The 26,454-nt window shown below is 50.6% G+C and overlaps 2 protein-coding genes across 2 annotated transcripts in view; both read right to left on the bottom strand.

Moving 5' to 3' along the window:
- The window catches only part of LOC100344421 (phospholipase A2, membrane associated), a 43,448-nt gene extending 18,137 nt beyond the window's left edge, over window positions 1-25,311 (bottom strand). The window contains exon 1 of the mRNA XM_051856757.1: window positions 25,235-25,311. The gene's annotated coding sequence lies outside the window, so the exon portion shown is untranslated. The remainder of the gene's footprint in view (window positions 1-25,234) is intronic.
- Window positions 1,050-25,297, bottom strand: LOC138850437 (phospholipase A2, membrane associated-like). Its single transcript, XM_070077035.1, has 5 exons — window positions 25,235-25,297; window positions 3,579-3,628; window positions 3,247-3,391; window positions 2,918-3,024; window positions 1,050-1,507 (listed from the first exon to the last, which is right to left on the bottom strand). Exons 2-5 carry the CDS (start codon window positions 3,616-3,618, stop codon window positions 1,365-1,367), a joined length of 435 nt encoding a protein of 144 aa, XP_069933136.1. The 5' UTR covers window positions 3,619-3,628; window positions 25,235-25,297; the 3' UTR covers window positions 1,050-1,364.
- Window positions 25,312-26,454: the final 1,143 nt, after the last annotated feature.

Below are 26,454 nucleotides of genomic sequence, written 5' to 3'. Positions count from 1 at the left end.
GTCACAGGTGGCAGCTTTACCTGCTACACTACAGCGCCTGGGGGGCCTGATTCTTAATCAAAGCTTTTTTTCTTGGTCAGAGTCTTGTTCCTCTGGGGGGCATTTCCACTGTTGGAGGTTTTTCCTTGGAGAGGGATTTTGTTGTTGTTATGTTGTATTTGAGACTGTTCTGCATTTTTGGCTGTTCAAGCACAACTCGATTCTTGAGCTTGTATTTCTGCTTTGCTCCAGGTAAACCCTGGTCTCCTGTAAATCTTTAGCTTCTATCTTTGAATTCTTTCACGTGTGGAGGGAAGAACCTGCACTAAGGCCAGCTGGGAACACCCCCACTGACACCTGCCATCCAGGGCAGGTGGGATTGTGTGACAGTCAGATGGGCTATCGGGCAGTTAGCTTGTTCCCAGGGAATGAAAAAAGAGAGTCCCACTAAGGGGGTGCAAAATGCTTGCTTGCCCCAAAGGTTGTCTTTAGCAAGATCACACTACCCAACCCCACTGCATGCTTCTCCCCCAAAGCTGCCTTAGCGAGGATGCAGTGGCTCCACCCTTCTGAGTTCTCTGTTTACCGTGAAACACAAAGAAGTCACAGATCCCAACTTTCCTGATTTTTTTTTTTATCATGAGCAAACTAGACAGGACAGACAAGATTCCAAATGAGGCCTTTTGATGGGTGTTGTTCCCACCTTCTGACTAATTGTTAGCTGTTGTTCTGGTCCCTTCCCCGACCCCCCGCCCCACCCCAATGTGTGCTTAAAAGACTGGACTCTCACAGTTCCTTGCACCTGCCTCTCCTGGTGACCCCGTCCTGGCCGCTGCGGCAGGAGATTTCTGGCTTAAATAAATCTTGCTTCCCTCTGCCTTGTCCATGTGAAAATTCTTCTTTCACGTGAGACAAAGCACCAAGGTCAGCACACTCTACTGCCCTTTCACCCTCAACCACTGGAGCCGCTCATTGGACACCAGAGCCTGTGTTTTAACCTCTACACTATATTGTGTTCTATGACTTTGTCCGCCATAGCACAGGGTACACCTGGACACCCAAGGTTTGCTGGGGAATTGCTTTATTCAGAAGAGCATCTGGGAGTGGGAGTGCACCTGTGAGGGCTAAGCAGGGAGCTGGACTTGGAGGAGAGCGTGGAAAGTGGGGAGATGCTTTTGGGTCTCCCCGGTGCAGCTGCCCAAGGAAGCAGGGGAAGAGGCCTGGTCAGATCTGCTCCAGGCAAGTGCTTCTCATCTTGGGGGGCCACAGAAGGGCTCCTGCCTTGCCTGTGGGGTGTAAAGGAGAGTTCTCCCCAGGACCAGGGAGGCAGGGGGTAAAGCGAGGGAATTCAGCCTTGGGGGAGCAGGCGTCAGGGCCAGGGGCTCTCAGCAGCTGGGTTTGCTCCCAGTGCACAGCCGGCTGGGGTAATTCCGGAGCTTTGTGTTATAGGAGTTCTGATTCTGAGCGAAGCAGTAGGCAGCAGCTTTATCACATTCACACAGCTGGCTCCTACAGCTGTCCTGTTGTGCTGAAACCACAAAGCAGATCAACATGAGAGGAGGGCTTGGAGCACTCCGTGGCTCCCTGTGGGCGGGACATAAAGCCCGGCTCCCCAAAAGTTCCCCCTCTGGGAAGATCAACAAGTTTCTGGAGTTCTGATGGATGGGGGACAGAGTTCGCACCTTGCCAGCGAGCTCCCGTCCTATGGGGACACAGCAGCTGAGCATGGGAGCTGTTCCAGGCTTTCTACCCGCCAGGCTCACTTCCTTATGTCCTGGGGGTACAGGACTGGCTGCTGGGGCCTGGGAGTGGATTGTCATGGTTTTTAGCCAGGCACTGTCACCCCCTTTCCCTTGGCTGTGATGGTCCATGGGTAGCATGCGACTTCGTGCTGATGGACAGCTCCAGTCCACAAGAGGCCTTGTTGGTCCTCCTCTCTTAAATGGGTGCTGTCAATCATCTTCTCCCTGGTAACACCTTGATCTTCTCAGCTCTGCTTCTCCCCATCTGCCCGTCCCTCCTCTGTCTCCTTCCTGGGCCTTGAGCCACCCAGTGGGGAAGCAGACCACCTGCAGCTCCCTGCTGCTGCCTCTGAGTGTGGCCCAGGCCAGCGCACCCCCCACCACCAGCTGCAAGTCCCCCCACCCCCTGCCCCTGTGCACTGATAGAACTGCCCCTCCCCACACTCCACCCTGGCTCCTGCCACCCTCATCTCCGTGGTGCCCCCACAGTCACAGACCAGGCGCTCCCTACCCCACCCCTACCTAGGCCATCGCCACACTGGGCTGGCGCTGCCTCAAATGCATCTTGGTTTCATTCTCCACCCCTTCTCCCCTCCTGACCCCCACCTGCTCTCAGCCATTGTCTGCACTGTGCCCTGCCGCATCACTACTCCCCTTCCTGTTGCGTCCACCCTGCAGGCGGGGCCAGTCCTGAAGTGCAGGTGACCCTCACTCCTGTGTGCACCTGCTCCCTGCTGCTCTGGGACAAACTCCAGATGCCTCCTGGGCTCGGGGCCTGGCTTGCCTCAGCCCCTTCCTCCCTCCCCAGCATCACTGCTCCCCACTCCCCCTCCTGCTGAGTCTCCCTGGGCAGCACAGGATGGCATCTGGTCCCCCTCTGGTCCCCTTGTCCACGCTGTGATCTCTCCTTGCCATGCCCGCAGTGCCCCTCCCTGGCTCTCTGCACAGCTGGTGCAGCCCAGCCGAGGTGGCCCCCCTCTCGGGGTGACCTGGAGCACCTGCCGCTGTTGGGTCCGTCCTTGGTGTCCTTGCTTCTGGAGTCTTGGCCACCTCTGTGCTTGCTGTCCTTACTCCCACCCAGACGTGAGCTTCTAGAGGCAGGGACAGCGTCCCTTTGCTTCTCTCGCTGTGGTGCCACAGTGGGCGCTCAGGGGATGAATGGGGGAACTCGATGGGGTCGTGGGGCTCTCACTCACCACAGGTGATTTGGCCTTCACTTATGCTATACTTGTAGCTCAGGAGTTTGGTGCCACACCCCATGTTCTTCAGACGTTCGTAGCAGCAGTCATGGGCAAGACAGCACCTGAGCAGGGGGACATCCTGTGAGTGCCTCCCCACAGCTCCAGGGTCCCTGGGCCCCCTGGGTCACCCCCTTGACCCTGTGCAGAGACCCAGTGAGTCTGGCATCGTCTGGAGCCTGTGCTGGCGGCTTTTGCAGCAGGGACGTGCTGGGACCTCTGAGTTCGTGAGGCCCCTGCTGGGCCCAGAAGTGAGTAGGGGGAAGGGAGAGCTGGGGTGGCCTCACCGATCTGTTGCATCCTTGGGGGTTCCTTTGCCACCCAGACCGCAGTGACAGCCGTAGCCATTGTAATTCAGAAGAGCGTCCTTCCCAGTCGTGTGCTTGATCATTTTTGCGAATTTTATCAAATCGCAGTGTGCCTGCAGCAAACCTGGGAGAAAATGGTCCAGTGACGGGGCAGGGCCCTGTGTCCACCCTCTCTGCCATTCTGCTTCCCCAAAGTCGTTTCTCCTCTTCCCACCTAGAGAGGACTTCTGCCATGAGAGGATAGACTGGGGGCAGAGGTGCCTCCCGCCATGGGTTGACCCCTGTGGTCAGAGGTCATGGTCAACACTCACCAACGGCCATGATCACTGCCAGTAGCAGCAGGGTCTTCATGTTGAGAGTTCTGTGGGGGACAAGGGCAAATAGGCTGACCTAGACCCCTCTCCCAGGTGGCCCCAGCTTCTGCCCTGGCCCCTGCTCTCCTGCCCTACCCGGCATCTCCAGAGGTCACACATACTCTTCACTGCCACACCCCCAAGGCTCTGTCCAGGGGGACCCCCTCTATCTTCAACAGCAGACACACGGAGTGACCTGCAGTACTACACACGGGCACATACCAGCCCCGACCCTTCCCAGGTCTGTGGACGGTTTCCCATGCAGGAAGCCCTCGCACCCGTGGAGACCTCGTAGGATCTGCTCACGAGTCCTCCCTTCCTCCCCAGCAGACCAAGAACTCCTGGAAGGATGAATCCAGGTTCAACCCGAGGAACTGGGAGGTTCCTGAGGTCAGAGCTTTGCCCGTCCACTTAAACATGGTTTGACGGTCCCCAAACTGGATCCAAGACTTGCGAATTCCATCCTTGGAATTTGACCTCAAATTTTGTTCTCCAGAATTCACGCAGTGCCCTCTTTTTCTAGACATTCCAACTCCTTACACGTACAAGAACTCACTAGCTCACACATACAAACATATGCCTGCACACACACACTCTTGAACTCACGCACGAGTACACACGGCCCATCAATTGCCCACACATACCTCCAGCACACTTGTGCACACACAGCCTCCTGTACACACCTCATTAGGCACAGCCACACACATGCATGCCCAATGTGCATTCATTCACACATGTAGATGCATGACAGCCACTCTCACAGTCAAACAATGAGCACCAATGGTCACGCCCTTTCCAGGGCGCTCGTTTCTTGGTTTTTACCCCTAAGGTGCTGCAGTGGATGCTTCCAAATGATTGTGTGGATTTTCCTGAACTCACTCCCCTTAAATAGCTGCTCTCTCATATGTTGAGGGTGGCGAGGTAGTGGACGGAGTGGGTGTGGCCAATCGGTGGATTCAAAGGCCAGCTCCCTGGTGCAATTGTGTAGTCGGCTTTTATTCCTCTCACCAGGTGACAGAAGGGAGTTGGGGACGCAGACCATATGCGCCAAGAATTGATGCCAGAATAAATTACGGCTCAATTTGAAGCTTTTTCTCTGGGCTTTGATCCTGAGTAAATTCTCCTACCTGGCTCTAGGTGTGACCACTGCTCAGTCCCCTCCCTGCAGCCACTCTGCAGGTGACGAGGAGTATCTGCTGGGGGCAGGCCGTGGACTGACCCCACAGACAAGGGGGCCTTTGCTCCTCCTGCAGCTCAGTGTGCCATGAGGAATGCATTCATTCCATCCGCCAGTCCTTGATTCCAGGAGGTCATCCTGAGCCCCCCCCGCCCCAGAGTTCCAGGACTCTCACCACGGGACTCGAGAAGTGATGATGCGTGGGAACCCCCCAGATAGCAGGGCAGGGACCGAGGAGTGGATTCCTCGTCCCCTGGCTGGGGCCCAGCGCCTGTCTCCCACCTCCTGACCCAGAGGCTTCGAAGCCTGGAAAGAACAGCAGGGAGCCGCCTCTGCCTGACCACTTTCCTGGCCACCAGGACTCTGAGATCTGTTGCTGCCTTTTGCCTCTGCCTTCAGGGGCTTAGTGACTCCACTTTTTTAAAAAGATTTGTTTATTAGAACGTCAAAGTTACACAGAGAGAAGGAGAGGCAGAGAGAGAGAGACAGAGACAGAGAGACAGAGAGGTCTTCCATTCGCTGGTTCACTCCCCAATTGGCTGCAATGGCCAGAGCTGTGTCGATCTGAAGCCAGGAGCCAGGAGCTTCTTCCGGGTCTCCCACGCGGTGCAGGGGCCCAAGGACTTGGGCCACCTTCTACTGCTTTCCCAGGCCATAGCAGAGAGCTAGACTGGAAGTGGAGCAGCTGGGACTTGAACCAGCGTCTATATGGGATGCCGGCACTGCAGGTGGCAGCTTTACGTGTTATGCCACAGTGCTGGTCCCATGACTCCACTTTTAACTCCTAGTGTAAGCATCTTTTTTCATGCTGTCCAACGTGTACTAGGAATTTAACTTCCACAGTGTCAGGTAAACGCTCACCAACTACAGCCCCAAGACAGTCTCCATACAGAGGCTGCGGTACTCGAGAACATGCCAGGTGTCCACTCCCCCCCACCTCCAGCCCCTCACAGCTGTGGCCTCTGGCTGCTCAGGCTGGTCTCCATCAGATCAGGGCTGAGGGGCTCTTCCAGGCTGATGTCTGGGAAAGCCAGGTGCCACCCACAGTGGCTCCAGCCCCCCAGGTGTCACTCACAGCAGCTCCAGCCCTCCAGGTGTCACCTGCAGTTGTTCCACCCCCCAGGTGCCACCTGCAGCAGCGGCTCAGCAGCCTGGTGGCTGAGCCATGGCCTGGGGGATCTGTCCTGGACAGTGTGAGTCCCCAGGGGGCCTAGGGAGTGAGAAATACCTTCTGTGGTTCTAAGCCTCTGACAACAGAGATTGCCTGGTCCATGCTAAGAGCCATCAGGCCCCTTCCCCCTTGAGAAGGCAATTTACTTCCAGCGCTAGACGCGTGTCACCGGCTGAACTGTGTCCCCTCCCCAGCCTCCCTTGCCGTGTGGAGGACCAGACAGTCAGGACCTCAGAATATGACCGTACTTGGAAATAGGTCTTGCGAGTTGGTAAGATGTGGTCATTAGTGTGGGTCCTAATCTGGTAGAACTGGGGTCCTTTGAAAAAGAGAAAATTGGGTGCAGTCACGCAGGCAGGGAGATGGCGTTTGAAGAGAAAGGCAGAGATCTGGATTTGCTTCTGCAAATGGAGGAGTGCACATGGGCACAGAGAGACCTGTCGTAGGTGGAACCACTCAAGAGCGCACCCAGGGCCTCTGCCCCACAACCGCGGGACCACCAACGTCTGGCGTTTCGGCCTTTCAGGGGAACCCAGTACAAAGCCAGAGCAGCCCACCCCAGTCCCTGAGGGTCCCTGGGAGCCTCCTTCCCTGCGCCCAGTCTGGCTCCTCTCCTGGCCAGTGGATCCATGTCTCAGTCAGGGTTCAGAGGCGTCATCCTTGGGTGCTTCCTGGCCTTTGGTTAGACAGCCCAGCTCTGGGATCCGTGTTGGCACAGCAGGCAGATCAGCTCTGCCTCCAGACACCCTGGTGGCCCAGGCCCCGGTGTGAGGTCCAGGCACAGGCAATAGAAGTGCCTTAGCACTCTGCTGGCACCAGACAAGCTCTCTACTTTTTACAACAATGAGCTTCAAAGTACAGTTGAGCTGACAGAGTTCCCATGTGGCTCGCCCCCACAATACACAAGCTCCACCAACATCCACAGCACATCTGTTACCATCAATGAGCCGACGCTGACACGTCCCTATCAAACAAAGTCAACGTTGACATTATAGGGCACTTTCGGGATAGCACCTGCTCCAGCTTTGGCAAATGTACAGTGACCGGTATCCACCCTTATAGAATCACCCACCCGGGGTGTCCCTCTGTTGATCCCTCCCTTCCAAATCCCTGGCCCAGTAATGACTTTATGACCTCTGTAGTTTTGCCTTTTCCTGAAAGTCATGTGGCCGGAATCACACAGCCTGCAGCCTTTTCACATTTACCTAACGCCTTTACACCTCCTCCCTTGATATATATATATATATATATATATATATTTTTTTTTTTTTTTTTTTTTTTTTTTTGGGGACTTGAGAGCACCTTTCATTTCATCTCCGAATAACACTCCCTCCTCTGGGTGTGCCGTCGTTCCTGCATCTACTCCCCTGGAAGGCCATGTGGGGTGTTCCCTCTGTCGGCACGCAGGATCTAAGCAGCAGCTATCACACGGTGGGCTGGCTTTGTGTCTGCACATTGTGGGGGATATCAAGGAGCTCAAGGGCTGGGCCGTTGGGCAAGGGGCCGGCGTTCAGCTCTGTAGGCGCCTGCCGAGCTTCCCTCCACAGTGGCTGCCCCACTCGGCGTTTGCCCCAACGGTGAGCGAGGGTTGCTGTTGCTCCACGCCAGCACCAGCCTGTGGTGTTGTCGGTGTTTCGGCCACCAGCCATTCTGACAGGTGTGACGGGGTCTCACCGCGCGGTGTTATGCTCTCCTGTGGTGTGTGATGTTGAGCATCGCTATGTGTGTCTGCCACCCGCATTGGCTCTGCTGGTGAAGCATCTCCAGACGTTTCCCACAGTTTTGATTGGGTGGCTCCTTGGTTCTATACTGCTGAGTTTAAGAATTCTTCCCATATTTTGGATAGCATTCCTCAAGAGTTACATCTGTGAAAGACCTAACTCGCACCCCCTCTTCTCTCTTCCCTTCCTCCCATCATCCTGTTTGCTTCCATATACATATATACATACATATATATATATATATATATATGCTTCCATATATATATATATATATAGACAGGCAGAGTAGACAGTGACAGAGAGAGAGACAGAGAGAAAGGTATTCCTTTTCCGTTGGTTCACCCGCCCCGCCAATGGCTGCTGTGGCCGGTGCACCACGCTGATCTGAAGCCAGGAGCCAGGTGCTTCTCCTGGTCTCCCATGGGGTGCAGGGCCAAGCACTTGGGCCATCCTCCACTGCACTCCTGGGCCACAGCAGAGAGCTGGCCTGGAAGAGGGGCAACCGGGACAGAATCCGGCACCCCGACCGGGACTTGAACCCGGTGTGCCGGCCCTGCAAGGTGGAGGATTAGTCTAGTGAGCCACGGCGCCGGTTGGATTAGCCTATTGAGCTGAGGCGCTGGCCCTGTTTGCTTCCTTCTAGGCAGTTATTAGAATCTTTTTGTAAAAAATTATTTTATTTATTTGAAAGACAGAGTTAATGAGAGAGGTAGAGAGAGAGAGAGGTCTTCCATCTGCTAGTTCACTCCCCAAATGGCCTCTATAGCTTGAGCTGAGCCAGAATGAAGCCAGGAGACACAAGTTTCCTCTGGGTCTCCCAATGTGGGTCAGGGGCATAAGCACTTGGGCCATTGTCTGCTGATTTCCCAGGTGCATTAACAGGGAGCTGCACCAGAAGAACTGCAGCTGGGACATGAACCAGTGCTTGTATGGGATGCCGGTGCTGCAGGCTGGGGCTTTAACTCCCTGTGCCACAGCCCCAGCCCCAGTTAATACAACCTTGAGTGCCGTGTTTACTTAGGTGTGTTTTATTTTGAGGGGAACATTGGATGTGTGTGGCCGTGTTGGGAAGGGAAAGCCGTCCTACTTTGCTCGTCTTCTCCACTTCTTGCCTACACCAGGAGAGATGTGAATCCAGATTGTTTGGCAGCAGGTGTCAAGAGGTTGTTGGAAGGGCAAGAGAGGTTCCGGGAAGCAGCTCAGAAGATGATGGGGGAGGGGAGGGAGAAGAGTAAGGAGCACGTGCTCCAGTAGGGAGGCAGGTCTGACACCTCTGCAGGGAGAGAGGGAAGGAGCGGAGTTGTGTAGGAGGTTCACACAGCAGGAGGCTTGGAGAAGCCTCCGCTGATGTGACGGGGAGTCCCCGCGTGATGAATGCCTGCCAGCAGAGTCTTGTATCGGGACGGAATGGCCTGGCTTTCATTCCCTGCCGTGCTCTCTGTGGCGACACCACTGGGGACATGGCTTTGTCATGAGCCCTGGTGACTCTCCTAGGTGCTGTCCACCAACTACACTCACTGAGCAGGTCTCCTTTGAAGGGACAGCTGAGTGGTGCACACGAACCTCGTCACAGTGGATTGGAATAGATTTTGCTACAGCAAGGGAGCCATGTTTGCTGGTTATTGGGGTCAGGTGCATTACAGTTTTAAGCATACAGAGCAGAACAGCGGGAACGTAGATGGAAACGATCACTTGGGAAAACTGTTTCACCTGCCTTTGTCAAATGAAATGCACTCTTACCTTTTCAGGAACAATTCATCTCCTGGACGTTTATCCAAGAGAAATGAAAACTGAGTCTGCTTACAGACATTTGCAGAAGAATGTTCAGGGTGGGGCCAGTGCTGTGGCACAGCAGGTAAAGGTGCTGCCTGTGGTGCCTGCATCCCACATGGGCACTGGTTCAAGTCTCGGCTGCTCCACTTCCCACCCATCCACCTGCTAATGTGCCTGGGGAAGAGCAGAAGAGGACCCAAGTCCTGGGGCCCTCACACCTACATGGGAGACCTGGAAGAAGCTCCTGGTCTCCTAGCTTCGGTCTGATCCAGCCATGGCCAGTGCGGCCATTTGGGGAGCAAGCCAATGGATGGAAGCTCTCTCTCTCTCTCTCTCTCTCTCTCGCTCTCTGCCTTTGCCTAACATTCTCTGTAACCCTGACTTTTAAATAAAAGATAAATCTTAAAAAATAGGAATGTTCATGACAATTTGACCCAAAACATCCCCAAGCTGGAAATAGTTGAAATGCCTGTTGCAAGAATGGTTAATCTAATCATAGTAGAGGCATACCGTAGGATGCATAGTAAACAGATGAGCAAAGTACACCTTGTGCTATTGCAAAATTAGCACTTCACATTAAAGTCATGCTGTATCCTTCATAATACTGGAAGCATGAAGAAGGACATATTAAGAACATATTAGTGATATATACAACATGCATGAATCATACCACGATTGTATTGAAGGAAAGGAGACAACAGCAGTGTAGGCATGATATCCAATCTTTTTATAGGAAATACTACATGAGAAACACTGGCATAAAGGGGAAAAACTCAGAACCATGCGATTCAGGTGCTAGGGCTGAACTGCGCCTTCCCAGTGTTGTGTGTTGAAGCCTTCCCCACGACCTCAGAATGGGACCATATGTGGACACAGGTGTGGTGTCCTGATAAGAAGAGCAGATCTGGACACAGTAGCATGAGTTCAGAGGGCGAAGAGACCACAGAATCCCGCCCTGGTGGTGATACCAGGCTTCTAGCCTGCAGAATGCTGAGAGATGCGTTTCTATTGTGTCAGCCCCCTAGTCCGAGAGTCTTTGTCGTGGGTGTCCCCAAGAAACGAAAGCACCCCTGAGGGCCTTGGCTGGGAAGGACCAGGAGGGAATGTTCCCGAGAAGGAAGTGTATAGCGTGGTGGTGCGGGTGAGGTTGCCGAATCAAAAGCTAAATGTGGCCGGCGCCGCGGCTCACTAGGCTAATCCTCCGCCTAGCGGCGCCGGCACACCGGGTTCTAGTCCCGGTCGGGGCGCCGGATTCTGTCCCGGTTGCCCCTCTTCCAGGCCAGCTCTCTGCTGTGGCCAGGGAGTGCAGTGGAGGATGGCCCAGGTGCTTGGGCCCTGCACCCCATGGGAGACCAGGAGAAGTACCTGGCTCCTGCCATCGGATCAGCGCGGTGCGCCGGCCGCAGCGTGCCAGCCGCGGTGGCCATTGGAGGGTGAACCAAGGGAAAAGGAAGACCTTTCTCTCTGTCTCTCTCTCTCTCACTGTCCACTCTGCCTGTCAAAAAAATAAATAAAAAAATAAAAAAAAATGCTAAATGCATCTACAAGGGGGACATTCTGCGAGTGTGTGCTCCACGATTTCCCTGCATCACACACTGCCGTTGTTGGAGGTGGAGGACCAGGGCTTTGTCTCACTTTACTCATTGCTCACCTCTATCCTCCATTCCACTCCCAATTCACCCTTCATGTGTGGACTGGCTCCTGGTTCCTTGAACAATATTCTCTGTATGCACGAGTCTGTGACACAAATCTGTGCTGTGTCCCTTTCCCGCTTTGTCTGCCAGGATTGTAAACTAGCAGAGCTGCTGACTCCTGTGCCAAAACCGATCTGGAAAGACTACAGATCTGACAGAGAAGCTCGACTTGAGGAAATAATCAAAGAACCTCCCGAAGTTTCACAGGAAGTAGGAAGCTGACCTTGACGTCTGGGTGTGGTTTTGGGGGAGAGAGTGTGGCTGTGCCCTGAGCAGAGAAGGGGAAGGTTTGGAGGAAGCCTTGTAAGTTCTGCTCTGCCTCCTCCGTTGCCCCTTCATGCTGACCAAAGGCTCAGAAACTCACATTTTGTAAATTACATCAAGGCTGTCCAAAAGCCTCCCTGGGAGAAGAGCTGTTGCAGAGGCCGGCTGCTCTGTGGGAGTTCATTCATCCTGCCCTTTGTTGCTCCCTCCTGTTCTCCACCACCCCAGGGATCAGCAGTGGGATCAGCAGGCTGCTTCTGCCAGGAGTGCTACTTCCCAGGTGTTCAGTGATGTAAACCTGACGGGATCCCCTGCCTGGGACTGGAGACGATGAGGAGCATCAAATTTTGAATTTGTTGGCTCTCTGCTCCGTAAATTTACCTTGAGGCACACAGACCATATCCAGCACAAAGCATGGAGTTTACTTTAGAACACATCCCATCTAAGACAGAATTGCCAGAATGCATGGGCAAGAAACTAAAAAATGATGCTAAGCATAGGCACGCAGAAAAGGCAAAATGTTCAGAAGGTAAGTTAACAAATCAGCAAAAAGAGAAAATGTGTAGTTACGAAGAACTAAGCGCTGAAATGAAATAGCTGTTTGAGAGTAAATCAGAGTTCAATGGTCAGATTGAGAAATCTTCCCAGGCTAAAGTATGAAGCGAAAACTAGAGGTAGAAACGGAACGTAGAAAAGAAATGTATGGATACACCAGTGTACAGATAACAGTTATTCCAGAATGGGAAAGCAACAATGGAGGGATAGAAATATTCAAGGCACAAAGGAATATAAGTCTCTAATTTAAGAAAGCTGAAAGGGCCTCAAAGTGCCAACAGATCAGCTAAAAAGAAAACTGTCAAAACACCTGCTGTATTGAAAGCTAATAACATCAAGAAAAACAGGTACATTCTCTGTTTCCAGAGGGAAATGTTCCAGACAGAGTTTAGGATCAGGTTAATGCCAGACTTCTAATTAGTAACATCAAATGTCAGACAAAAATTAGCGGGTGGTTCTCCCCAAAATAGCAATATTTATCTGATTATAGCAGAGCTCCACAATGAGGGTATGCATGCAACAGTATGAGAATGTTCTTATTGCAATGCTCTGCTGGTCCCAAGTAAACGTCACTATTCCCAGGAGAATCTCAGGACACTGTTTAGATTAATGCATTTGGTGTCAGAAGTTGGATTCATCCAGGTACAGTACATAGCATTAGCAATGGCACATTTTCTTATTTAATGAATAATCTAGGATAATTTTATCATTGCATTAAATTAAGAGAGTGTTATAAAAGGAATACGTGTATGGTTTGAACAAAAGTTGCGTGGAGGATGTTGGTAATATTCCCCTGGGAGGGCTGAAGGGTTCCCCTCATCAAGTTCAGTCAAGTTAGCAGCAGCATTTGTTGATGGAGAAATTTCTGCTAGGGCTGCGTCCTGTCAAGTGAGAAGGGAACAGCATGACCGAGGCGTAATTAAGAGGGCAGGAGCCTCCTCGTGATGCAATCTTGCTTCGATGTTTTGACATCTGCTTCTGCTCCACCTCCCTGATCTGTAGTTTAAATATCTGGTTACGGCATGGGGCTCTTACTTGAGATTTCTGTGTGGTCTATACATCAGGTCTAAGGCTTGGTCCTTGAAATTTATATCATTATTCAGCTTATCAGTTCCTATTTTTAGTAGCAGGAGAAAATTGGATTGGAGGAATCTATAGTTTAGAATCCAGTGTACTCTATAGGTAGATACTAATTTTTAAAATCCTGAAAAGCAATAAACAGAGCCATAGTCCAGTAACAGGTATACTGTCACGTTTACTTAGGATTTGATATCTTTCTGTAGTCATATTGACTTTTAGCAAAGATAATTAAAGAAAACCCAATTTATGTGCAAAATACCTTTCACTTTGTTAGATTTGGCTTGATTATTACATGAGTGCTATAAGAAAAGTGATTTATTTTACTAATCTCAGACTTGGGAACCTCTTGAGAGCATAAAGTGAAACCAAGGCAGATGTTGAATTTCTCCTGTAGTAGCTAATCTCTTGTCTTTCCTGGGCCTACTAAGAAGTGAAAATTTTTATTTACTCATTGTATGTTGGAAACCTGGAATCAGCCATCCTATCATATTATCCTAACATATATCAATGTTTCCAATTGTATCCTGTTACAAAGAGAACAGATTCTTACTGAATTTATACAAATTACCACATTGCCATAAAAATAATCATGAATAATTTTTAAATTTTGGAACAATCAAATGGGGATGAAAAAGTAAATACTAAACATTTTGTATAAAACAAAAAAATGCTGTAGGGGCCAGTGTTGTGGCATGTTGTGGTAAAGTCACTGCCTACAACACCAGGATCCCATATGGGTGTCACTTTGTGTCCCGGCTGCTTCATTTCCAATCCAGCTCCCTACTGATGGCCTGGGAAAGCAGTGGAAGATGACCAAGGTCCTTGAGCCCCTGCACCCATGTGGGAGACCTGGATGAAACTCTTAGCTCCTGGCTTCGGCTTGGCCCAGGGTTGGCTGTTGCAGCAATGTGAGGAATGAACCAGCGGATGGAAGATCTCTCTCTCTCTCTCTCCCTCTCTCTCTCTCAGTTTGACTTTCAAATAAGTAAGTAAATCTTTAACAACAACAAAAAAAAAAACCCTCCCTCATTAAAAAAAAAGCTGTAAACTATTGGCAGCTTAGGCAAGAAGTTTCCTTGATACGAGAAATCAAAATATTTTAAAGGACCAATGCTCTTTTAAATAAAAGACATAAAATACCATAATTTTACCAGTTTATTCGGTCTCATGGAATTAAATTCTTGTTATGTTTGACCTTCATTATCAGTTTCATGATCTAATCAGTTTCAGAATTTTTTATTTCATCCATTGATGTCAAAGTTGTCAGAAGCCTGTAAGGGTAAGTACTTGTTTTACCTTTTCTATGAATTTTATTGCAAATATTTTTATACAAGTACCAACACTGTGGATGACAGAAGACTTAGACAAGCCATGTTTAAAATTCTGATGGGAGTTCAGCCATGGAAAAGAAAGTTCAGTTATTTTCATGGCATACAGGATTTTAACAATCGTGACTGATAGTGTTAGTCCAGAGCCATCACATAGTCTTTAGAACATTCCCATCAATATTTACAATGTATCCATAGAAATATAACTGAAAGGAGATTTACTGCTATTCTGTTATTTGGCAACCCTTCCTATGCAACCTAGTATACCAAGAAGCCTAAGTATTCAACATCTCTGCAAGATGAGAGACAGAGCCTCGGAGAGTCTCCAGGGGCCCCCTGGAAAAACCTAAAAATCAGAAGACTTGGTTTACAACTTGGATCCCAAGGAAGATTGCCCAAAATGTCAAAGGTTCAGAATATCTTAACAAAACAGAGTCACAGATCATCAAGTGATAATAACTAATTTAACTGGACTGATAATCAAAAGAATTAAAAAGCAAAATGCACAAAAGAATTCTTAAACTCTGGTCAAGGTCAGTTTTACCAAGTAACAGAAAACTTAGAAGATCTCACCAACACAAGAAATTATCCAGACAAAATACAGAATTTGTGTTTCCTGGGCCAGATGTCTAAAGGTAAAGGAACGCCTCCTGCCCTGTGGTCACTCCTTGTGGTGGGCAGCTCAGGGCGTAGCTGGCGGACAGCCCTGGTGGGGGCGCTGGAGCGCAATTGCACCTGCGGGCATCTGGCCGGGCTGTGTGTGTGCATCCTACCTGGCGGAACGCAAGTGCGCGGACGGGACCTGTAGCAGGAGGGTGCGTGCACTGGGAAGGTGAACACAGGGGACCCACACGGGACCGTCCACATCCACCGAGGAAAGGCAAGAGCAGAGAACAATTCTATTCCAGGCTATTGGCACAAGCGTTTTTATCACCAGGGCATCTAATCTAGGGAATCAGACCTGGGGATAAAAATGACTTGTAGGAGTTGACTGCAAAGTGCAGGGAGAAAGGCAGCTATTCGGCGGGAACGGAAAACAGGAGAAGGTGCAGTGTGGGGAGGGCTTGGGAGGCTGGGGAACTTACAAGATGCATTTCAGGATCAAAATCCAATACGCCTTGCAAATTTTTACAGGGAATGTTACGGGTGAAACAGTGGTGGCAAAGAGGCTTCCTCAGTTCTTTGTCTCACAAGGAAGAAGAATTTCCAAGTGGACAAGACAGAGAGGAAAGCACGATTTATTTAAGTCAGAAACCTCCAGTCAAAGTGGCCCAGAGGGGAGCTCCAAGACAGGAAACACTCGAAGGGGCTGGGGGCTGGTGGTAGTGGAGTTTTAAGCACAATTTTGGGAAAAAAATCAGTCCAAGGCAGGGACAAACCCATCATAAGACCTGATTTGTAGGGGCTGGCACTGTGGCACAGTAGGTTAATTCTCTAACTGTGGCACTGGGATCCCATACGGATGCTGGTTCTAGTCCTGGTTGCTCCTCTTCCAATCCAGCTCCCTGCTGATGGCCTGGGAAAGCAGTGGAAGATGGCCCAAGCACTTGGGCCCCTGCACCCACATGGGAGACCCAGAAGAAGCTCCTGGCTCCTGGCTTCAGATCGGCACAGCTCCAGTTGTTGCTGTTTTCCTGTTGTTTGTCTGCTGCCAAATGGGAGTGAACCAGCAGATGGGAGACCTTTCTCTCTGTCTCTCCCTCTCGCTGTCTGTAACTCTACCTCTCAAATAAATAAATAAATAAAAAGAAAAAGAAAAAGAAAAAGAAAAATTTGTAATCTTACTTATCCCATCTGGCTTGCTCATGATAAAACAGGAGCCCTCTGAAGGGTGGGACCCATCGCTTGTTTTCACAGCAACAGTGAGCTCAGAAGGGTGGAAGCTCCACTCCCTGCTATTCTCATGATGAGGCTGGAGGCTCCCGAGGAGTGGGGTGGGCACTTTTGTGAAAGGCGGCTTTGGGGAGGAAACGTGCAGTGGGATTAGGCACTTGGTATCGCTATAGAGAGTGTTTAGGAGAAGCAAGCATTCTGCACCCTCAGTTTCCCCCCACCTGACTTAGCCCATCTGACTCGTGACAAGAACAGATCAACTCTCCAAGAAAACCTTGTTACTTTAAATGGAGAATTGCAGTTCTGGCTGTCTATCAGTTTATCACGTCTGCATTGTCAGCGAAGCTGGTGAGTAAGTTTCTTCTGACTTACAGCCAATGGATCACACACAGTCACCAGGTTCACTTGCCCTCCCACAACTTGCTCCGGCCCCGTGTGCTGCTTAAACCTTCAGTGTTGCCCTAGTTTTCTTTCTTCCCATTCTGGAACACTCCAGAAACTCTATCCTAGGATAAAGCATCTCACAAAGTTATTTCTCATACAAAAATATCCCCTCTCTCTTTGATGTGGGAAATGTCAGGGAGATAGACTCAGTTCATGACCGGGAGGCACCCCCACCCCACCCCCATGGAGTCCCCTCATCAGTCAGATGACGCCTCCCCAAGACGCACCTCCCCTTCCCTGGGGCTTGGGGCAGCATTATGTAACCACAAAGCTGATAAGGCTGGGGAGGGGCGGGTGCTCCTTTTTCTGTCTCCACCTGGGGGGGGGGACCCACAACGGGCAGAGCAGGGTATGAAACTCCCCCTTTCCCTTCCTGGCCCACTCTCCCTAAATAAAGCTCTCATGGGCCTCTGTGTTCCTCTCTCTCTAACGTAAACCTTAGCACACTGCGTACCACGCCTGTGCTTGTGCTTAGAATTCTCAAGAGCCTGAGATATTAATTTTGGCCCAACCTCGCCCACACCATCTTTAACTTTCCTCACCAGAATATACCCTCACACTTGAAACCTCCCTTGTGAGGCTGGTGTTGGGGCATAGCAGGTCAAGCCAGCACCCCACATCCAAGGACCTGTTTGAGTCCCAGCTGCTCCTCTTCTGATCCAGCTTCCTGCTGCTGCACCTGGGAAGGTAGCAGACAATGGCCCAAGGACCTAGGCCCCTGCCACCAACATGAGAGACCCTGCTGGAGTTTCTGGCTCCTGGCTCCAGCCCTGGCCATTGGAGCCATTAGGGTAGTGAACCAGCAGATAGAAGATTCTCCCCTGCCCACACCCCCGTCACTCTACCTTTCAAATATATAACATAAATCTTTTTTAAAAGCTTCCTTTGCACTGCTTGTTCTTTCTGGAAGCACAGACGTGGGTGATGGAAGAAAGGGGGCTTTTATTGTCAACTGCAGAGCAAGGCCCAGGGCAACTAGCACTAATTCCCGGGCTCCCCACTGGGTCAGGGTGCAGGTTCTTATGGATGATTTGGGGCTGAGAGGGGCATGTTCAGCTCATGTCCAAGTTCCTGGGTGGTCATTGGTGCCCACAGCCTTCCTTTGGTTGGTGACGTGAGGAGTCAGGCGGGTTAAGAGGCAGTCAGATTGGTCCCAGTGGAAACTGAGGGTGAAAAATTCTTGCTTCCCCCAAAAGTTGTCTTTAGCAAGGTCAAAAGTGCCTGCCCCACTGCTTGAGAGCGTCCAATATTATCAGGAGGCTCTCAAGGGAATGGTGATTCCACCCATCTGAGCTCAGAGTTTGCTGTGAGAACAAGTTCACTCCATGAGTGAGCCAGACAGGGCAAACAAGATTACAACTCAGGTCTTTGCCTGGGTTTTGTCCTTGCCTTGGAACTGAATGTCAAGCTGATTGTCAAGTTTTCTTCTTCCCCAAAATTGTGCTTACAAACCCCACTACCACAAGCCCTTTGGGGTCTTGCCTCCCTTGGAGCACCCCCTCCTGGCCACTCTGGCAAGAGGTCTCTGACATAAGTAAATCTTGCTTTTAAATGCATCTTGCGTTTCTCTCTGTCTTGTCCACGTGGAAATTCTTCTCCCAAGTGAGACAAAGAACCGAGGTAATCTTTTCTCTGCCGCTGTTTCACCCGTAGCATTTACGCCGTGTTCGTTAAGGGATTTTGATGGCAAAGTGGGCTCCAGCCAGTCGGGGCTCCGTGTGGGTGGTAGTTACCTCTTGCTTAGGGTCTGAGGCTTCTGAGGGGAAAACCTGGAGGCAAAACAGCATCAAGCCGTTACCTACTAGAGGAGCAAATGACCGCGTGGGGCCAGTGATTGGAGCCGGCTGTAGCACTCCGTCAACTCAGTGAGTCAGTTTTAATAAGTGGTAGATTTGCTATCGAAAACACTTTGGGAGGCCAGCGCTGTGGTGTAGTGGGTAAAGCTGCCGCCTGCAGTGCCGGCATCCCATATGGCCGCTGGTTCGAGTCCCAGCTGCTCCTCTTCCTATCCAGCTCTCTGCTATGGCCTGGGAAAGCAGTGGAAGAAGCCCAAGTGCTTGGGCCCCTGCACCTCGTGGGAGACCTGGAAGAAGCTCCTGGCTTCAGATTGGCACAGCTCTGGCCATTGCGGCCAATTGGAGAGTGAACCAGCAGATGGAAGACCTCTCTCTCTCTCTCTCTCTCTCTCTCTCTCTCTCTGCCTCTCCTTCTCTCTGTGTGTACCTCTGACTTTCAAATAAATAAATAAATTTTTAAAATACCCCCCCACACACACACTTCAGGCTGTGGGAGGGAGGCTGGGCCTGGTGATATCTCACACCTGCCTGTGAGGCACAGAGAGAGAAAGAGAGAGAGAGAGAGAGAGAGAGAGGTCTTCCATCCACTGGTTCATGCTCAGATGGCCGAAACAGCCAGAGCTTCACGGATCCGAGGCCAGGAGCCAGGAGCTTCTTCTGGGTCTCCCACGTGGGTGCAGGGGCCCAAGCACTTGGGCCATCTTCTGCTGCTTTCCCAGGCCATAACAGAGAGCTGGGTAGGGAGTGGAACAGCCGGGACTTGGCCATTTGAGGAGTGAACCAGTGGATGAAAGATCTTTCTCTTTGCCTCTCTGCCTCTGCCTCTCTGTAACTCTGCCTTTCAAATAAATAAATCTTTAATTAAAAAAATCTGCAAACAAAGTTAATTTTACTTTCTCCTTTCCTATTTGCCTGCCTTTTGCTTCTCTCTTTTGCTTAATGGCTATAGCTAAAACATTGATCTATTTGAAAAACATGCATGTGCTGAAAGATTTCCAGCATGTAGTGAGTTAGTACAATTTTGACTTCTTATCAGGCACAGGAACCTCAGTAGGGGAGGCACTGGCGGTGAAATCTCATCTCTGACTTGGTTTCACCTTGTAGCCCTGAGACGTTTGTACACCTGAGATTACTATAAGCTAAACCGCTTGTTAGGCTGCACACACTTGCGTGAGTGACGTCAAGTATGACAAAACTTAGGTCATTTGAAAAGCAACTTGGTTTTTCATTGACTCTCTTTGGCAGAAGTCAGTATTTAAAGAGAGAAAGTACACTTCTAAATAAAAACCATAATACATGTTTCATTAGCCTGTGGATCTGTCCATCGTTTTGGGGGGTCTATAAAAGTAGGGACAACCTGCTGACTACACTAGATTATGAACTGTTGTGGGTTCCAGTTTTCTCTTGCTGTCAAGAACAGCAGCTGTTTAATGGGGAACTTTATACAAATTTCAAGGGACCAAGCCTCATACCTCCTCGTGTGTGGGCCACACAGGAATTTCAACAGACAGCCTCAGACCGTAAGCGGACATTCAAACTACAAGGGGGGAACTGAAGTCGGAACGAGATTCCTTTTCTTGAGAGACTTTGATGCTCTTGATTTTTGCCTTGATCATGCTTATCATCTCCAACAGGAGAGTAGGATAGCTTTGTGACATTTCCCAGTCCGCAGCTACTGTGGACAATCTGACCGAACGTGACCTACAAAATCCTTCAGTCAAACTAGTACATAACTCTAGCAACATCCCCATGCAATTTTTTATTCAAATCATATCGGTGGGCTCTTTGTATGACACTCTCTTAATTCAGTGCAATCATGGGGCATCCCATGATACAATTACTCTAAATTATGAATTGGTTATCTAAGAAAATGTCTGTGCTATTGCTAACGCAACATACTTTACTGGGATGAATCCCACATATGACACCAGATGTGTCCATCGTAACTACCTCCTGAGAGAGGGAGCCCCGTAGCTGACCGTGGTGCGTGTGTTCCTGTTGGGAGGCAACATCATCAGTCTTTGGAGAGCCTTCCTCTGACTGTAATTCAGATTCTCAGGGGAAGCAGGGAAGCTCTGCCTCCCAGCTGGACGCACTGGGCATTACCTGCTGACTCAGGGCTGCCTTCCAGGCGCGGAAATCCCACGGTCCTGCACGGACCCAGGCAGAATCGGGTGTTGTACCTGTGTTAATGCTTTGCTTCAACTACATTGAGATGTTTGCTAATTCTTAAATGAGTGTAATAGTTTTCATTTTGCACTGTATGTTACCCTCTTGGTGCAGCTGGAAGGAACACAGGACCATACTCCTTCTCCCCTTCAGAGAGGAATGGAATGCCCCTTAACATAAAGCCCTGGCTAACTGCTTCCCAGGGGGGCTTTTCTTCCACCTTGATTGAGGAGCTTAATTGCTCTGTGATAGCTCATCACCCAGTAGACTTTGCGCCATTAAGGACATTTCTTCCAGGAACACTTTCAATGTAATTCTTTGTGTAAAACAAACAAACAAACAAACAAAAAAACAAAAAAAAAAACAGGGCTGCACCCTTCTTCGTAGCATCTCTACAGCTTTAAAATGAATAGCGGTTGGAAGGCTGTGGTATTTTAGGCCCACATTTTCCCTTGTATGCTTTCCCTCCATTTCTTGTAATGCAGTTTTGCTGATGAGACACCTGGTTTTGCTGTGACTCCCGTCGTTGGCTGGTTACCTGACATTTCCCAGGAAGCATTTCCCTCCGGAAGCGGAGAGCGCACCTGTCTTCGCTGATGTTCTTTAACACGCATTACGCAGTGTGGCTGTTTGTAATTCTGTATCTGATCTATCGGCGCTTTGAGATTTTTTTCACCTTTTAAATTATGGGGATTTTCTATTCTTTATTGCTTTGAATGTTTCCTCCCCTCCATTCCTCTTCTCATTCTAGAATATCTGTTATCTGGATTTTGGTCTTGAAATTTCCTTTGTACTTTCTGTTTCTAGTTTTCTCTTTATTCTTCTCCTATAAGATCTTTAAAAGATTTTCTTTTCCTTTTAATTGTTGGTGTCTAACAGAGTCAATATGGTTTTTAGATACAATTCTTTTTTAAAAATTTATTTGACAGGTAGAGTTATAGACAGTGAGAGAGAGAGAGAGACAGAGAAAAAGGTCTTCCTTCCATTGGTTCACCCCCCAACTGGCTGCCACGGCCGGTGCACTGCACCAATCCGAAGCCAGAAGTCAGGAGCTAGGTGCCTCCTCCCGGTCTCCCATGTGGGTGGAGGAACCAAGCACTTGGGCCATCCTCCACTGCCCTCCCGGGCCACAGCAGAGAGCTGGACTGGAAGAGGAGCAGCCGGGACTAGAACCCAGCGCCCATATAGGATGCCGGCGCTGCAGGCAGAGGATCAACCAGGTGAGCCACAGCACCAGCCCCTAGATACAATTTTAAAAACATAGTGATATTCCCTGCCCCTCTCTCTCTCCTGTCCCTCTCTCTTCCTTTTCCCTTTCTTTCTGTCACCTCCTAACTCAGTGATTCTTCAGGTATCTTTATAATTCATATCGGAATTTGAGGGTTTTCTTTGTGAGTTCTTTTTCTTGCCTTACGTTGCTAACATCCCCCCTTAGCTGTTTAACTGCTTCTTTCAGTTTCCTGCGGATCCACCCTGGCAACTCCATTTTAGACGCTGTGTGTTATGAGGGGAGCGTCCTCTTTCCCAGTCGGTGTGGCTGTGCGCCTCGGGGTGAATCTGGGGAGCTAGAAGGCAGGGAATCCGGGATTAGATGTTTCCCATCTGCTGCCCCCCCAGCAGGTGGCCCAGTGAGGGTTTCATCACTACCCCCTGGGGTGTCACACTGCCTCCGGTCCCAGCAGGAGGCAGCCTCCTGGCGTTGTAACTGCTCGCCCTGGGCTGGAGGAAGGAGAATGAGATGAATGCGTGCCAGAGGTTACCTGAGCAGCCGGCTTCTGTTTTCTATAATTCTCTTCCAAGCTGGGCTTCTGCCTGGACCTAATACTGGCTGCAGAATGTGGGCGTGTCAGGTTTTGTAAAGGAAGAAGAACAGACTACTAGAAGCTTCCTCCTAGCCTCCCCAGTGCTTGGCCAAACTGCCCATCCTCTGCTCCCAGGCATGGCCAACCCCCTCTCACAACCACACTGGGCAGTGAAGGTGAGCTTCCTGCTTCCTGCAAGATTTACATAGTTCTTATCATTTCCTTAATCCAGGCTTCTCTCTCAGGGCTGCAGTTTTGCCAGACTGAGTCTGACAGAGGGAACCGGCAACCTATGCTAATATGCAATCCTGGCAGAGGGAGGGGGAACTGCACAGCCCGACATTCGTGTCCAACCGCAAGGCACAGAGAGCCCTGCGCACCCAGGCTGCTGTCCAAGTCAACAGAGGAGGGGTGAACTGGGGGGTGGGGATGGAGACACAGGTAAGAAATGAGTACAGTCACACAAAGCCTCTGTCTTCCACATCCAAGGGGAATAGTGTGTGGTGGAGAGAAGCCGTGGGGTGCACAATTCCACAACTGCTCAGTTACCAATGCATTTCTCCTTGCTTCAGTAGCCTCGGCTTATCACAGCATAGGCACACACACACACACTCACGGCATAGGCACACACATATATACACACACACACTGCAAGACGGGGCAGTGTGCCGGTTTTGGAGTGAGACTTCTAAGCCAGTGCTGGCTTGATCCATGGGAGAGTTCATCTACAGGGAGCAGACTAGTTGACCAACTGGACTTCTGGATCCAAATTTACACCTGCTGGCCAGAATGAAACACCCATTCCCCAATCCTTGACCATATTAACACAGTTCATGGATAATCCCCAAATTAATGTATTCCATGTTTGTCCTAAGTTTTAGGATGGTAGCTGGTACCTCCTCCCTGGTAACCATGGAATCATGGGAGATTCAGGCTGGACTGAGAGAAAGGTGGCTCTCTGGGATTGCATATTTTCCATCTCTGATGGAATTGGAAGCCAAAAGAAGAATGAATGAGCGGGAGACTATAAGTGGTCCATGGTTCACTGCTAGCCTGGTCGGGAGGCAGCGGGAGACAGAGGGTGCTAAATGATTCCAGAGAGCTCACACATCGTGCCAGCCTTAGCCGCTCACTCACATCCACGCCTTCCGCTACATCCAGCTTCCGCCCATCTAGTGTGGCATCCCCTGAGAGCAGGGCACTCCTGTTCAGTGTTGCAAGTGAGGGACACGTCCCCTGGGCTCCATAGCACCCTCCAAAACAGCCCTGTGGTAGACATGCGATACTGCAGTTTCTCTCTCTCTCTCTCTCTCTCTCTCTCTCTCTCTCTCTCTCACACACACACACACACACTTATACATAAAAATAAATAAAGCTCCAAAAACCAAATCAGTATTGATCTCCTAAAGGAAATATTGAAAGGTAACCCTTGGCACGTGGCGATTTTAGCAAGTTTCTCTGATCAGAGAGTGGTTCCCTAACTGCAGCACCGGGCCAAAGGAGGATCCACAAACGACGGCGTCAGGGCAGGCAGGAGGGAATCTCTATGGGTTTTCCAAGGAAGCAACACAAAGGAAATAAATCCGTCGGTTGGAGTGAAAAGTCCCTGGGGAGGGACCGTGTAAGGGCCTCTGATTGCCTCTGTTTGAGCTTCACTCTGACAATCATTTGGTGCTTCTGCTCTTTCTGTAATGTGGAGACCCAAGACTGCAGCCTCCTAACGTCACATCCGCTCAACAATGGTTTCAGCAGACTTCAATCAAGAATCACAGTGCAGGGCCCAGCGTTGCAGCACAGCAGGTAAAGCCACCACCTGCATTGCCGGCATCCCATATGGGCACTGGCTGAAGTCCCAGCTGCTCCACTGCTGATCCTACTAATGGCCTGGAACAGCAGCAGAAGATGCCCCAAGTGCTTGGGCTCCTGCACCCGTGTGGGAGACCCAGATGGAGCTCCTGGCTCCTGGCTTTGGCCTGGCCAAGTTTTGGCCATTTTGGCCATTTGGGGAGTGAACCACAGATGGAAGATCTCTCTCTCTCTCTCTGTCTCTCTCCCTCTCTCTATAGAACTTTGCCTTTCAAACAAATAAATAACTCCTTAGGGAAAAAAAAAAAAGAACAATAGTGAAATAGCTGAGTCCCCGCTGCTTCCACTACTTCTCAGGTGTGAGGTAGACAAAAGCTAAACTAATCCCCAGCCTCTTCTCTTACTGTTCTCCCAACACTCGAATGCCTCACTTCTTTCTTTAAAATATGTATTTACTTATTTGAAAGGCAGAGTGACGGGGAGGAGGGCAGGGAGAGAGGAGAGAGAGTGAGAGAGAGAGAGAGAGAGGGGGGGGGGCTGAGAATCTTCCATTGGCTGGTTCACACCCTAGATGGCCAGGGCTGGGCCATGTTGAAGCCAGGAGCCAAGAACTCCTTCCAGGTCTCCCATACAGGTGACAGGGGTCCAAATACTTGGACCACCCTCTGCTGCTTTCCCAGGCACATTAGCAGGGAGCTGGATTGGCAATGGAGCAGCTGGCGCTTGAAGTCATATCCCATACAGGATGCCAGCACTACAAGTGGAGGGCTAAGCAGCTACTCCACAAAGCCCGTCCTTCAAAGCCTCCTTTGTGACAGCAGGTACACGAGGGCATGTCCCCACACAGCTGGGGACGCTCCAGCGCACACCACTGGGTGTCCTCAAATCAGCTCAACCCCGACACTCCCGACCTGGAGGTAGCACCCGGTCTCCCAGGTTGAGGGCTCAGTCCCACAACACCGCTCCCTTCGGCTGCCAGCCTCAGGCCCAGGGAGTTTTACCTGTGCTCCACAGGCTAGCGGTCAGTGTTCCACGACCCCTCCTCCAGCTCCGTTGAAAGTGCAGCTCACAGAACTCCGGGTCACACTTATATATTACTGCTGATTGCATACAACTGCACAGGCAGATGGAGAAATGCGCAAGGCGAAGCCTGGGGCAGGGGTGAGGGGCTTCCCCGCCCTCTCCCTGTGTGTCTCCACACAGCCACCTGACCCCGCTCTGTCACCTGCAGGCTCTCCGGGCTCTGCGCTTCGGGGCATTTGTGGTGGCTCCATGAGTCTCAGCGCCACTTCAGCCCCTCTCCTCTCCCCGGAGGTGGGGGTGGGGAGGCTGAGATCTCGAAAATTCTACTCTAACCACGTGGTTGGCTTCCCTGGAAGCCACAGCCGCCATGCAGCCACCGTCCAGGAAATGCCAGCCAGCAGCCATCTGCTTAGCAGAATAAAGATCCTTACCACTTGGGAGAGTCCAAGAGTGTTTATTTTTTTTCCTCTTATTTTGATTCTACAGTGTGAGATTGCAATAAAAGTATACCGCGTACACTGGTCAAACCTTGGTAGTTAACATTTCCCTGTCCTTATCACTCTTACGTTTGGAGCCTCAGAGCGCCTCTCTTCCGGTCATTCACAAAACGTGCGTTAGGTTGCTGTGAGCTCGGCTCACACCACGGTGCTGTGGAGCACTGGAAATGACTCCTTCTATCTGTGTGTTTCCAAGAGTTGCAGGGGCCGAGTGCCAAGGAACTGGACAAAGAGCAGCTCTACATTCTCATGGTCGATCACAGTGTCACATAACTGATACTCATCTTGTCCCACGCAGATGTCTCTCGTCCCCAGCCAGCACTGTGGTTGTGTCCTGCTCACAGGACAAGCATCACCTTCCTGCAAGAGGGCAGCCCTGGGCACACGAGGTGGACAGATCTTACAACTGCCTTCAAGTCATTGCGCAAGAAACTCAGGGTTGCAGATCCCCGAGGCTCCGTCTAGACAAGAGGCCATGGGCTCCAGGCAGGCCTGGCTCTTGGTCTACAAAGTCCCACTCCAGGGCAGGGACCCCAGTCAAAGGAGGGTATTGCTGGGGGTCTTGCCTCACGAAATTGTAATAACGATCCTTGGAGAAAAGCGTGTGCTCAAAAGGAAAAGTGCTTTTGGGTGTCGACACCTGACATTTCCACGAGTGGGGTGTAGTAAGCTCCCTGCTTTTCTCAGGATGCATAAATTGG

The sequence above is a fragment of the Oryctolagus cuniculus genome, chromosome 7, assembly GCF_964237555.1.
Source record: "Oryctolagus cuniculus chromosome 7, mOryCun1.1, whole genome shotgun sequence".
In the NCBI taxonomy this organism is placed as follows: Eukaryota; Metazoa; Chordata; class Mammalia; order Lagomorpha; family Leporidae; genus Oryctolagus; species Oryctolagus cuniculus.
Note: the sequence above shows the minus strand (reverse complement) of the source record. Positions and strands in the feature narration are given on the sequence as shown.

Excerpts from the sequence above, each read along its gene's own strand:
- LOC138850437 (XM_070077035.1), bottom strand. The coding sequence starts at position 3,618 with ATGAAGACCCTGCTGCTACTGGCAGTGATCATGGCCGTTG. Across the intron at positions 3,392-3,578 it reads GGCAGTGATCATGGCCGTTG|GTTTGCTGCAGGCACACTGC; the intron begins GTGAGTGTTGAC and ends ATTTTCTCCCAG. Across the intron at positions 1,508-2,917 it reads TGAAGGCCAAATCACCTGTG|CACAACAGGACAGCTGTAGG; the intron begins GTGAGTGAGAGC and ends TTGTGGTTTCAG.